This window comes from Chelonia mydas, chromosome 3 (genome assembly GCF_015237465.2).
Source record: "Chelonia mydas isolate rCheMyd1 chromosome 3, rCheMyd1.pri.v2, whole genome shotgun sequence".
NCBI classification, from domain to species: domain Eukaryota; kingdom Metazoa; phylum Chordata; order Testudines; family Cheloniidae; genus Chelonia; species Chelonia mydas.
The window spans coordinates 194424968-194439720 of NC_057851.1; the positions used below are offsets into that span (position 1 = coordinate 194424968).

Below are 14753 nucleotides of genomic sequence, written 5' to 3' on the forward strand. Positions count from 1 at the left end.
TATATTTATGCTCACTTTAAAACTCCTTTACATGACGAGAGCAGTATAAAGTGGCCTTAGTGTAAATGAGAATCAGGCCATATATATTATCATACCCTATATCCTCTTTAACAGGGGATGCCAGAGAATAATATTTTTCTTTCCCTTCTCAAATATCCTGATTTTCAGAAAGTCTTACTAATTATTTTTATATAGATTTCTGAAAATATGCGGTTTATTTCTCTCATGCATATCATACTGCACATAAGCTTGGATTGTTCTTATGTTAAAGTATGGATATATGGATTAACAGATATTTGAAATAACAGGGGTGGGGTTTTTAAATTTGCTTTTAAACTTCTGACGTTAGTAAAACTGAACTGCAGAATTAAAAATGATGGAAGATGTTCCTAAATGTTCAAATCCTGTAGTTTTAAACATTTTTATAACCCTATCAAATTCAGTAAGCTTAAAATATGATACTTAAAATCAATACTTTCAAGTCTGCAAAATATATATCAAATTTATTTGCTAAATGTACTTCAATTTACAATACCAACAACACGAAAAGAATCTTATGATTTAATGTTTGTTTAATATCACTCTAACCCAGAGGTTACAATCTATAAAGGTTTTCTATTCACGTATCCCTGAAACTTTTCATTTTGCCATGAGAGCAGACCGACTGCAAATACATACATGCTGTGTGTGTATATGTATGTGTGTGTGTGTATGTATATGCTCAAACATATATGCACTCACACAAGTGTACAACATACACACACTCTCTTTCTCTACGCAGACCAAGTCCAACTCTTGGTTTTAAACTTACTCTAACCACCACAGTTCCAACAAAGGATTTTTTTCAGCAGCAAATATATTTCTCTCCACATGATAAACATAATATCAAGACAGCAAGCCACCAGTGCTTGCAAAGCTAAAAAGGATCAAATGTTTCAGTGCAAATGTAACATGATGACGCAGCTGTCAAGGTGCAGTTAGAAAGTAGGAAACAAAAATGATTAAGTATTGTCATACAATTCCGTAAGGTCAGTATTAGTTTGGGATGCTTTGCATTGGCACTTTAAAAGGAAATCTGTGCACATTTGCCTGTGTACAATACTCTGGTCTTCATTAAACTATCTTAAAAGTGCATAAGGCCTGAAAATTACTCATTGTAAATTGGGGGAGGGGGGAGTATTAACACATTCATTCCCTACTCTCACTGCACTAAGCTTTAGTATAATAAAAAAAACGAAGCATGAGAGTGAAGACCTTTGCACAATCTCGTTATAAAATGTTTCTTTTTAAAATGTGAACTTCAATACAGATGCCTCCGGCATTCAGAAGCTTTTCAATGGCAGCTCACAACAGGAAACCAGAGAATGGGCAGCATGGGAGTGGCATGCCCTGGCACAATAACTGTTGCTTGTGGGCTGCCCTGGGTAGTTAAAAAGGGGTATCGAACACTTTATCTGGATTATTTTCTTCCGTTTCCTCTTCATTTTGCAGAGGGTTATGGTTCAGTTTTCCACTGTCAGATGTCAGGGAGGAAGTGGCAGAACTGTGGTCTCCATCTTCACTGATTTTCCCTTTCATGGCATCCTGTACAAACTCCAGAATTTCCAGAGGGAGCCTTTTGAATTTGTCTTGATATTCCTGATCAAGTTCACCTTGTAACTGGAACAAAAACAAAACAGAAACGGTCTTAAATCATTTCTGATGGGAACAATAACCTACAGCATGGGGACACTACAAGCAGGAGGGGAAAAACTTACAAACTCACCTCCATTTGTTATTCTGACATGATTGGGGGCTTATTTTCAGTTTGTAGGTTTAGGACTATACCTATGATACACCTAATAATGATCAGACACCTATTAATTATCATGCATCCACTGCAAAGCTGAAGGCAAATACAACCATTTTTACATTTTGTTTTGTTACGACACTCATAGGTACCAAAATCCTGCAAACATGCATGTGCTTAATTTTACTTCTGTTAGTAATAAATAATAATAATACCTAGCTCTTATATGGCACTGTTCATCAACAGATCTCAAAGCGCTTTACACAGGAGGTCAGTATCGTTACCCCATTTTACAGATGGGGAAACTGAAGCACAAAGAAATTAAAGCTCAGATCCAGGAAAGGCACCTTGGGAAAATCACTGGAATCCACAAACCCTGGTTTAGGTGCCTCGGCTCCATATACAATGCATGGGGGGAGAGACAGGTGCCGGAAAATGGAATCCACAAATGCTAGCACAGTAGGCAAGGAGCTGCCTAAACTAACCAGTGTGAGATGCTGGTGAGAAGGGTGTATCCTTAACCCTGCCCCTCTCAGATAGGTCAGTGCCTACCTCCCTTTGTGATCCATGGCTGGGAAACCTTTCCTGGAATCAGGAGCCTCAGCCATTTCTTGCAAGAATACAGCTGAGGGGAGGAGAAGGCCTCCCTTATAACCTTTAGCCCAGTAGTTAGGGCACTCACCTGGGGTATGGGAGACCCCTGTTCCACTGCTCCCTCTATTTGATGAGGAGAAGGGAGATGAACAAGAAATGCTCCAACTAACGGACTACAGAGGCATTCTCAATTTCCTTATTTATCCAAAATGGAACGGCTTCAACAGGAGAGACTGAGCCACATCAGAATGTCCCACTGTGCAGTGGTTCAGCCATTCCCTATTCAAACCCCTTCCTCTCATCAGGCAGGAAGTGAACCAGGGTCTTCCACATCCTAGGTGAGTAAGCTAACCACTAGGCTAAAGGTAGGCTGAAAACTGGCCTTTAGGTGCCTAAGTCTCTTTAGACAGGTCTTTAGGTGCCTAAGTGGCATGCTCAAGGTCACCAGCAGTAGAGCCGGCAATAGAAGCCTGAGTCCCAGCACAATGCTCTGTCCACTAGGTCACCTCTTCTTTGGGTGACCTCATCTGCTTACTGGGTTTCAGTTACCAGCGCTATGGCAACCTCTCACAAATCGACCTCTCTGCCCTCAACTTGCCTCCAGCATATCCCACATCTCGGTCTGTCTCTCTGACCCTTCCTCTTGGATGTCTTGCCATCCATGTAAGCTTCCCATGACCCAAACTGACCTCCTTATCTTCACTCCTAAACCCCGGCCACTCCCCCACTTCTTTGTTGCTATTGACAACACCATCATCCTCCCTGTTACTCAAATCCGCCACTTCCCAGCTTGAATCCATCTCTAACTCCTTCCTCTCCCTACATACAAGCAGTGTCCAAATCTTGTAGCTTCTTCCTCCTTAGTGTCTAAGATCAGTCCTCTTCTTTCTATCTCTGCTGCTAGAACGCTTGCTCTGGCCCTCATCTCCCATTTTGATTATGGTAACCATCTGCTCTGGCCTCACGACAGCCATCTTGCCCACCCCCAATCCATATTACTGATGGCTACTAGGGTGACCAGACAGCAAGTGTGAAAAATCGGGATGGAGGTGGGAGTAATAGGGTCCTATAGAAGACAAAGCCCCTAATATCGGGACAGTACCAATAAAATAAGGACAGCTGGTCACCCTAACTGCTGCTGACAAGTCCGAGGAATAAATTATGTATCCGAGATTTCAAATATGTATTTGCATCAGTCTTATTTTGCCATGACATGGCCAGTTACCACTTTGATCACTCTTCCCTTATGCAATGCCGCCTCTTCTTTTTCTTGTGCCCCTTCTCCCTTCCCTCTCTCTGTCTTTAAGGGACTTTCCTCTGAGATCACCTAGAAGAGTGTGGGCAATACCTGAGATAAATTAATAAAAAATATAATAGCAGTAAGTTACAAACTAACACATTGAAACCCCCCTGGAAATTTACTGACAGCCAGTGAAGATTACAGAGCACTATCATGGTATGCTCTCTGCCTGACACACGACTGAACAACTGAGATGCTGCATTCTGCGCTAGTTTTCATTTCAGAATGGTCTCAATGCGCAGCATGGTGCAGAATGCATTACAATATTCTACTCTGGAGGAGACCAAAGGCAGGGATATTTGCATCAAGGACCACATCCTAGAGAAAAAGGACAGTCAGGTTTCACCATGTGTCAAAAGTGCTCTTAGCCACAGCTAGTTCTCCAGGAGCAGACCAACATCGCATGAAACTGCTAAATTACAAAATCTGTGCCGCACGTGGCAGATTCCCTCACTCTGCTTGGTTTATCAATTCTATTGGTTGCTTCCTCCAGCCTACCAACATTCCCTTTATCTTCTCTATATCTAGCCCTCATTCAGTTCACAGTCTCAGACAACGTCTGGACCATTTGTTCAACTCTACCTACCAAGATCAAAGCAACAAAGCTGTAGACATGGGTGTGTTATCACAGTCCACATCTCCTCATTAAGCCTCATACTTCTACACAGTGGATATGATGAAATAAACCCTGGTGGTAACCCACATAAGGGAACCCTACAGCAGAAGAGCAGCTGGCCAACGCTACCCACTGGGCTCTCTCATGCTCAAAAAAACCCTCCATCGAGTCCTTCTAGGGGCGGGTCTCAGGTATGTCAACTAAACCATGTGGTCAGTACTATGAAAGGCAACCCAGCACATACAAAAGCAGCAGCATGGACAGTTTATATCCATCCATCATAGATACTACTAGATAGCACTTAGTCCTGCCATGAGCACAAGGGACTGGACTAGATAAGCTCTCGAGGTCTCTTCCAGTCCTTCTATTCTATGATCATGAGGAGGAGATCACTGACTAATGCAACAAGTGCCTGGTCCATATCTAAGTCTAAAATCTGACTGATTGGTGTCAAGGCAATTCAGAAACCACTGGAGTTTTCTCGCCACAAACTTCTCAAGGATTTTTTCCAATAACAAGTAGAGACTCCCCAGAATTAAGTCAATAGCTGGCAAGACTGTCAGTGTCAAGCTGTATCAAGCAGTCATTTCTTAAGATCCTTGTTTTATAGGAATCTTCAGAGATGTAGGTGTTAATATTTGTTACAGTTACTCTTAACTCTTAGTGACGAACTCCACATATGGAGATTATTAGCATACATTAAAATCCTTTCCTAACGCAATGCTTATTGAACTGGGACACATCACAATATTAGTAACCTTAATTAAGAAACAGGAATCAACACATTTCTACAAACAGCAATGCGATGTACCGAATGCAAGGTTTTCAACTTAATCTGGCCACAAATAATAAAATATTTCATGTTGTAGGACCACATCAATACCTACAGTGATACACCTTACTGCGGGTAATGGAATTAGTGTATTGGGGAGACACCCAAGAATGACATATGAAATAGAAATCATTGTACATCCCTGAGAGGTTTATCATTCTGAGCCGCTATTTGTATTCCTCCTAGATTTCCAGATTTCAAGGCCAGAAGGGTCCAATGTGATCATCTACTCTGACCTCTTATATTACACAGGCCATAGAATTTCACCAAAATAATTCCTAGAACTAAACAACATCAATTTGACGTATGAGTGAGGCAATGGTGTTCAGATCTCCATTACATTTGGTCTAGGTTCAAACCCAAATTAAGACTAAGGTTGAGTTTTGGACTTAAGGGTACTAAAATCTTGTGAGATTTCTGCGATTTTAGCTCGAAACATGGTGAAATTGACTTGTAGGATTTTGGCTATAACCAACCTGGGAAATAGGCCTTTTTCAACTTAGAATCTGATTTGGAATGGAGGCAGAGTTGGATCTGAGGAATTTGCATCTACACTCCTGTGAAATACACAGGAGTGTAGAAAAGGTTTCCAATTTTGGCCCATCTCTAATCATATTTTATGATATTCGTGGAAGTCTTGCTCTTGCAGACATAAATGAAAAGGACACCTAGCATAATTACTTGATCTCCTTGAAACTGTTTCTTTAATATATTTTGTTCACAGAGCAAGGTATCTGAAAAATCATACAAACTATAATTTTTTCAGGGCAGGTTTATAGTTTCTGCGTGTGGTTTCTATGACTTTTATCCATCTAGGTCAATTATGGAGATCCTGACTTCTCATGTTGACATACATCTCTGTATGATTCAAGGTGTAACATGGATTATCAATAGTATTCTCAGATCTGCTCCCTGGGTTCTTGCTTCATGAGCCTTTAAAAAAAGACTTCTGTTAATTCATCCTTCCTCTAGGAGATCTAGTATCTAATATGTGTGAATAAAATAGATTCACCTGTTCGTTATTCATTTTTGGTAATAAAAGGTTCCTTATTAATGGCTTTTATTTATCAAGAATTTCTAAACTTCATTGGGATTGGCCCAAAAAACTTCATTTACTTGTCTAAATCCACAGCTTCGTCTGCTCTCAAGCCACAGAGGGATCCCAAACTAACTACATGACATAGGACATGCGGTGATCTGGATTCTGTTGTGAGATTTCTTGCAACACTTAGCATACATAGCCCTTCAGTAATGCAACTCAGATTCTTCAGCTGACTCTTCTTCAGCTGTTTATTCTTGTGCTATGTGAATAACGTAGCTGGAGTCGATGTAGCTTAGGTCGACTTACCCTGGTGTCTTCACTGTGCTGCGTCGACGGGAAACACTCTCCGGTCGACTTCCCTTACTCTCCTGGGGAGCTGGAGTACGGGAGTCAACCGGAGAGCGCTCTGCTGTCGATTTAGCAGGTCTTCACTAGACTCGCTAAATCAACACCCGCTGCATCGATTGCAGCAACGTTGATCTCCCGCGGCCACACACCAAGTTCGTGCCAGCATAGGAATTGTGAGCACATGATCTTTAGCCTAGAGCGCAATCCCTTGGACCCAAACTGCCTCTCAGCTGGAAAATAAAAGTCTTCAGGGTTCTTGGTTAAAACCACTGTTTGAAAAGGGGCATGGAGCAGGGAGAGGTCTGAGCAGGACTGCCTGGGAGCACGGGAGTGAAAGCTAACCTGAGTCATTCAGCTTAAAGTAAGGGAAAAGCATTGAGGAAAGAAAATAAATGCTGTGATTTATACAGTTTATAATTTTTATGTTACGTAAGCCCCAAATTAATTTTAAACTTACTAAAATGGAGCACATGCTAAGAGGTCAATACTAAAAAAAAACCCAACTCGGGTCAGACAGAATTACCAAGCATAGAAGCAGAAACTGTGGTTTCAAACTTATTCTGACCAACCTCTCTAGACCTCTGCATACTTCCAGCATGATCTAATGAACTTCTGCTTCCACCAAGAACAAAAATAACAGGATCACATGAAAAACCCCAGCACAAGTTACCAGGAGGATTGTGGTTCACATGGAGTGTATTGGGTAAAAAGAAAGATGAATCCCCACAATGCTGAATAAGACCAGATTCATAGCGCTCAGAGTTATCTGGTTAGTGAGTTTAAGAGTAGAATACTGATTCCGTCAGTTCTCAGTATTTGAAATCTAATTTATCCTCACGTTCTTGCTGGTGAAACTGTTTTTCGTTTCAGGTAGCATGAAAGAAATGGCTGGGGTAATTTGTTATGGGAATCAGATCATCACATAATAAAATACTTTAGCTCTCAGAAGCACAACATAGTTAAGAAAATCTCGGCATTAGTCTAAGCACATGGTAACAAATTGGCAGCTGCATACATAGACACATATGGTCATTGTGGGGGCCCTACCAAATTCATGGCCATGAAAAACACGTCACAGACTGTGAAATCTGCTCTTTTGTGTGCTTTTACCATATACTATACAGTGAATACAGATTTCACGGCGGTGACCAGGGTTTCTCAAATTGGGTGTCATGATAGAAAAGGGAGTTGCGGGGGTGGAGGGTGTCACAAAGTTATTTTAGCGGGTCATGGTATTGCCACCCTTACTTTGGCGCTGCCTTCAGAGCTGGCGGGCTGCCCGACAGCCACAGCGCAGAAGTAAGGGTGGCAATACCATACGATGCCATCCTTACTTATATTTTTTAATGGGATTTTCCCCCCAGCTTCTTTGAACTCAAAATAACTGAAGGGGTGTGTGGTGGTCACCCCACCCCCTGAGAAAAGGGCTGGAACAGGCCTTCTGAGGCTGCACAGACCGGCAGCCAATCAATAAAGGCCTGTGGAGGGCAAATCAGGGGAAGGAAAAGGCAGCCAATGAGGGCCGGGCAAGGCCCTATATAAAGGCTGCCTAGCAGAGAAGAAGGGAGTCTCTCCCTGACTAGCAAGGGAGGAGGACTGACTCCTGAGCTAGGGAGCACGCACCTTGGACAGAGCAGTGCTGGGCAGGCTCTGGGGAGCAGGAGAGAGCTCCAGCCCCGTTACCTGCCAGGCTGCAGACCCTGCTACAAAGGGCCTAGAAGGTGCACGGAGCCAAAGTGGAAGTGACCCAGGGAAGACTAGGCGGACAAGAGGGGAACGAAGAAGAGCAGAAAGAGGCTGCCGCTAGAGGGTCCCTGGGTCAGGACCCAGAGTAGCGGGCGGACCTGGGTCCTCCCCCTTATATTGCACCTGGCCATGGAAGACGGGGGCCAATACAGACTGCAACTTGCCCCTGAGCTAAGGGACTAGACTTTGGGTTGTGGTTGGCCACTGAGGCAGGTGTGAGTCCCAAAGACTGCTGTTAATGATCCCCCCCTCCTCCCGCCCCAGAAGGGGGTGAGTCTGGAGTAGTGGGCACTGCCGGAGGGCAGTGTCCTGAAGCAGATGCCACCGAGCGGGGAGCAACGCAGATCCCAGGGCAGCAGAACAGACAACGGGCAAGACACCCCATGCTGAGGATGCTCCGCAGCAGACAGAGCTAATTCCCGGAACAAATAGCCGGAGTCTTGACCCCATCACAGGGTGTTGTTTAAAGAGCATAGAAAAAAATTTCCTTCCCGGCAGAAGCCAAGTGTGGAGAATGCAAGCCTTAAAGGCAAATGTTTTGAAGACTTCTGTCTAAAACAGTTTTGTATCCATAACAATTGTAGGCTCTAACAAGCATCCCGCATAATATTTAATTCTATCTGAATGTTCCCATCTGCCTTTTGGTCGACTGATGAACAAAGCAATTAAATTAATTTCTTCCATGCATTGTGAGGGATAAACTGCATTCATTTTGAATGCAGGTGATATAGCAGTGACTATATTGATTATTAATAAAAGTGGGATTGCACCAGCAGTTCGGTATAATAAACGAGTGTTTTAAATTCATGTTTCCATTTTCACAAGCCACTAGGAACGACGGTTTGTTTCCCCAACACCAGGGAGCTGTTAAAGCTGTAGATCAGGACAAGCATATGTCTGTAACAGAACTATTGTGCTTGAAACCACTTTTTATTTGCCCCCACGCTTCTCTGAGCCTGCTAAAGCTCCACATACCTGTTTTCATGCCTGCAAACGTTTGACCTATGTGCCCAAAGACAATTTTGAGTAGCAGAGTCGGGGCTTTTATGACAGCATCAAACAACAAATACGCACTATGTCCACAACCTCAATTTAGCTCCCAAAACAGTGCATGCAGGACTCCCAGATTAAGGGGACAGAGAGCAAACGTGCTGCTACTTTTCGTTTTCAGAGCTTACTTAATTAGAGAGCCGTTTGAGAGGGATACGGAATTAGAGGCTGAGTAGCAAGAATTGTAAAAAGCAGATTGAAATTGAGGAGCAGAGCTTAGGGATCAAGTGATCTATAGTCAACAATTGTTTTTCTTTTCTATTTTGAAACAGCAAGAGTTTCTTACTAAGGGCCCTGCTATTCCTGCCACCAAGCAGAAGCCTACTGGCATGGCATGGAAGTGTCATCTCCATGGCATTGTTCTCCTCCCCGGTCTCCTTCTTGACCCTGCTGAGAACCATCTGTGGAGCTCACCCGACTTGGTGAATAAAGAGTATCTTTTTTTAGTAAGTGCAAACTAGCACAAGAGCAAATGGGGCACACGTGTTAACACCTGGACTTCAACAAACTACACACGGTCAATATAGATAAGGATGAAAAGAAACCATTCTGGCCACTAGAGAATCATCTCCAAAGAACCTGGTATGTGGAGTAATTAGGGAAGACGTAAAGGCTCTAACAATGATGGTACAGAGACAACTGGGCTCTGCATTAGGCTATGTAAGTGACTGATGCTGCAGGCACTTCTTTTAACTGACCAGGAAACAGCACAATTCTCCCACTGATGACTGCTGCCATCTGACAAGAACATCCAAAGCTCAGCGAATGCCCACTGCCACCCTTCCAAATCACACTCAATATCCTGGGAAATTGTTCATTTCCCAGGACATTGAGTGTGATTTGGAAGGGGGGTATGCATGCCCTTCCCACCGCTGACAGCATCGGCTTCAGGGCTCTTCCAGGGGCAACACTTTACAGGTGCCAATGTCTGGGGAGCAGGTTCACTCAGCTGCAGTAAGGAAGACAGCAGGCCCAAGAGAGCAGGGCCTGCTAAACCCAACTCCTCTGCTTCCCACCAGACCAGCCTTCTGGGACTTCAGTTTGCCCCATGGGGGATGAGAGTAGCAGCAGCTCCAGCCCATAAAGGCCACTCCCCCGCAGAGGAATCTCACTCAGCAGCAACAGGGTCCCACCGTCACAGCCTCCAGCACCTTGACAACACTTTCAGTCATTCCTCTGCCACTCTCTCTGCCTTTGCAAGATCTCGAAGAACTTTTGTTTATAAACTGCAAACCTATAGAGTTAAACAACGCACAATAAACCGCCCAGTGCCCTTGGCAAACCTAGGCAGCCCCAAAACCTTCTGTTCCCCCATCTGACCTTTCTTTTAAGCCCTCTTATGCCCTTCTTTTGTCTTCTCATGTTTCTCACTCATGTTGTCTTAATTTAATCCCTGTTCCCGTTAAAGCCAAACATTTTTGCCATTGACTTCAGTGGATGCAGGATTATGCCCTTAAATTCTGATCCTGTAAACATTTACACGCTTGCTTCAAGTTAAGCACAAGTTATCCTGATGACTTGAATGGTTCTGCTCATATGAATAAAGTCAAGCATGTGCATAACTGTTTGCAGGATCAAGGCTTTAGATTGTGTGACTGGTGAAATGAATTAGCCTGTCCACAGGTACCCAGACCCAAGGCGATAGATATATTGCATATATGTATTTAATGGGATCCTTGGTGAAAGCATGTGTATTATGGCACTCTAGGTATTGTGTGGAGATACAGTAACCCCAAGCGTTGTGCTCGTGTCTTCATCATGGCATATCCCGAAAGGATATACCCTGCTTGCAGATTTAGTGCCACATGGAGCAATCTCTAGTCAGGTAATTAATGTGTTCATGCCACGGAAGGTTTTGATGAGCACCAGATTGCTGGCGGTGTAGCAGCATTCCTTGTTCAACATGCTTTGTAATTCATTGGTCTTCCAACGTGTCTGTACCAAGAAAGCTGCCAAAACCAAACCAGTGCTGATGGAGGTGGTTGTGGGTTCAGCTTTGAATATTCTCATTTCTGATCTTGCCCTGCCATTTAATGTGGAGCTGTTGATGAAGGTGACCAGAATAAAAATCTCAAGCCACCGCTCTTCAACCTTCCTCGGTGCCCATCTTTCACTGCCGTACAACAGAATTGGTATGAGGTTCCAGAGCTCCACCACTTCGGAGCAAGCTTGATGTCAGGACAGGTCCCACAAAGGTCACTGAGGGTACGTTTGCATTGGAGCTGGGAGCAAGCGGGGTGGACCAACTCGTGCTAGTTCCACTTGAGCTAGCGTGCTAAAAATAGCAGTGTGGACATTGCAGCTCCGGTGGATACTCGGGTTAGCCACCCAATCTCAGATGCAGGGCGTTGGGCGGGCTTGAGAGCACATGCTGCACCCTAAGCCACAACCTCTACTCTGCTATTTTTAGCATGCTAGCTCGAGCCAAGCTAGCACAAGTCTCTCTTCCTTTTAGGTAGTTTTCGTAGCCTATGTTATACAGGAGATCAGACTATATATAATCTAGTGGTCCCTTCCGGCCTTAAATGCTATGACTATGAGCTGGGATGGAGACGTGCTCCCATCTGCTGTGTACACATACCCTGACGGGGCCAAAACACGGCAGCAGGGGCTGCTGTATGAGTATCCACGTCTTTGGAGCATCCTCCGACACGGTCTATCCCGCCCCTCAAGTATATGCTAGTTGCCACCCGCTCAATCTCCCATCCAGACAGATTAACACTGAACTCCTTGTAATCTGAAGCTGGAGACGGCTTGATGGAAATGTCCAGAGACTTAGTTTTACCCAGGTTACTAACAGACCAGTGCACGCTGCTTCTTGCCTGACCAGATTGCTTCATGCGACTGTAACCCCAATTAAATTAATGGATTTGTGAAGTTAATTGGGTCCTTAAATAAGGCTCTTAGATTGCAGTTCTTTGGTGAAGGGACTTTACCTGTTGTTTGTTCAGCAAACTGCCACCTACTTCAAGGGCTAATTAATAAATAAGTGTGACTGGTGAAACTGGTGACTGGTGAAACGCATCAGCAATCCTTTGTCAAATAAAATTGTTACCAACTAAAAAAAACCAAAAACCAAAAAACCAGACACCTAGATCCAAGAGGATAGACACATTAGCAATACATATCTCTTTATGGGATCCATAGTAAAATCATGTTATTATAGCAGCCTGGGTATTGTGTGGAGATTCAGGAAGCTCAGCTCACTACTGGCTGTATTTGCACATTTCAGATCTCTTGTATTTCCTTCAAATGGATGGATTACTTTGAAATGTCTGGGGATTTTTTCATGGTCCCTTTGTTTTCTACTTCTCTAACATTTCCCCAGTTAATTCTCATGCAAAATCCCGCTCTGGGCCTTTTAAGCTGTATATCTGGAACTACTCTTGTTTCTGATTAATATTTTGTGTACTTGCAGTTTAACTGCTTGCTTTTGTAGCTAGAAGGCTTTCTTAAGCTGTCGGTGATTTTTTTTTATGACTATAAATATGTGACATGCATCTCATGATAAAAATAAACGGAGAGAATTTGAACTGGTATGAAAGGGGAAAAAAATCCCTCTTCCCTGACTATGCATCATGACGTTGGGCCAGATTTTGCTTTTTACACCATCGTGAAACTGAAGTAAGTTCACTGCAAGCTACTTATGGCCGGAGTCTTCTCTATTTCACTGGAAGAAATCCAGAGAAACTCCATTGACATCTGCCTCTCTATTGCCACATTCTGCACTCTGTTTCCCCGGTGAGGATCCTGGGTAAGTAACTCCTCTGACATCGCTCAACAGAAGCTGCAATATAAGCTCTGATTTAGTTCTTTCATAAAGTGCTATGCACTTTATGGCACTGCATTAAAGACTAACACAGTGATTTCTCCATTGCCTTCTAATGATGACTATTTATTCCCTTCCATGGAGCTTCCAGTATGCCCTCCGAATAGACAGTTGACTGTCAGACAGCAGAACCCTTCTAAAGGGTATCATTATTTTAACTATCTGCTCAAAAGTGCTTAACAGTCCCTTGGAAACCCTTTCTCACAATTAAATCTTGAGATTATGACAGAGCCAGAAATGTTTCAAGTCCCTTGCCTGCTAGAGTTCTCTGCACTCTGAAAGCTGAACAGCCTTCCTTGCAGCTAAGGCGAATGTCTCTTGAGTACAGTGGAATCTACAGGGTCAGTTATACAGTCTCTGTTGCCTAAAAGCACTGCTGTCCTGCAGGGGGAGAGGTTGGCTTCTTTTTGGAGGAGAAGAGATATGTAGGAAGACAGTAAAGCTTGGAATACTCTTCTCTGGAGGCCAGAAATGACAAGACGTAATAGGCGATACACAGCAGTAGTAATAATAATACCTCGCTCTTATATAACGCCTTTTCAACTTTAAATCTCAAAGCACTTTACAAAGGAATCAATGTCATTATCCTATGACACTATAAAATGCTCTGATGGCAACTGGCCCCTCTTGTGGATCCCTTGCAATTCTAAACAGGTATGTGAGCACAATTGAACAGTGCTTTTCAGTTTTTGAACTTTAACTTCATCATGCATCATTCTAGCATGGCCTGTCTGAAACGCCGCGTGGCACCATAATGCATCATTCTAGCATGGCCTGTCTGAAACGCCGCGTGGCATCATAATGCATCATTCTAGCATGGCTGACTTCTGGTAGTGTCTGGCTACTTCCTTCCACTGCGTCATTCTGATCTACGCTTTACTCTCCCCAGCAACCAAAACCCTCAGGCACCCTCTACAGCAACAAGAGCTCTCACTGCATAAAACCCCCCAAACCGCAGCAGTAAGCTTCAGAGCCGGGTCTAGAGACTTGGGCTCATAATGGTGCTAAAAATAGCAGTGTAAATGTTCTGTTCAGGCTGGAGCCTGGGCTCTGAGATCCAACCCCCTCGCCAGGTTTCAGAGCCCGAATTCCAGCCCAACCGGGAACGTCCACACTGCTATTTTTAGCAGCGTAGCCCAAGTCTGTAGACCTGGGCTCTGAGACTGCCACAGGTTGTTTGTTTTTGCAGTGTAGACTTAGCTGAAGATTTTGCACCTGAGAGTACTGTCCCATTGGCTGGGGGGACACACCAATCACAGTACATGTTTAGTATAATTTTTATACCTATTATTGTTGGAGAATTGCATGGGATTTTAGTTGACTTTAATGGTAATCACACTGATAAAACCCTATACAGCTCTTTGACATTTTCCCTGCTTAGTGACAAGAGGAGCCTGATGTGTCACTACGCTTATACGTGTCACGAAGGAGACTCTGCAGCACAGAGTTTGTTTGAAAAGTCTGTTCTGCAAATTACCGAGCAGATGTTCTGTTAATATCTTGTTAAAAATGAGTGTTTTTAGACTAGAAACCAGCCTCTCTGTGATTAAAGATCAAAGCCATGGAAGTGTCATTGAAACCCCTCTCAAGTAGTTACAGTTCTGTAA

General features: G+C 43.6%; 1 protein-coding gene across 5 annotated transcripts in view; it reads right to left on the reverse strand.

The window, feature by feature from the left end:
* Positions 1-329: 329 nt before the first annotated feature.
* PLCB1 (phospholipase C beta 1) overlaps positions 330-14753 on the reverse strand; it is a 650190-nt gene continuing 635766 nt past the window's right edge. For 3 of the 5 annotated variants that reach the window (XM_037896161.2, XM_043544063.1, XM_043544064.1), the window contains one exon: positions 330-1659. In XM_037896161.2, the coding sequence (XP_037752089.1) occupies positions 1429-1659 (231 nt within the window). In that variant the 3' untranslated portion in view covers positions 330-1428. The remainder of the gene's footprint in view (positions 1660-14753) is intronic. The other 2 variants (XM_037896163.2, XM_037896162.2) reach the window with 1 other exon arrangement.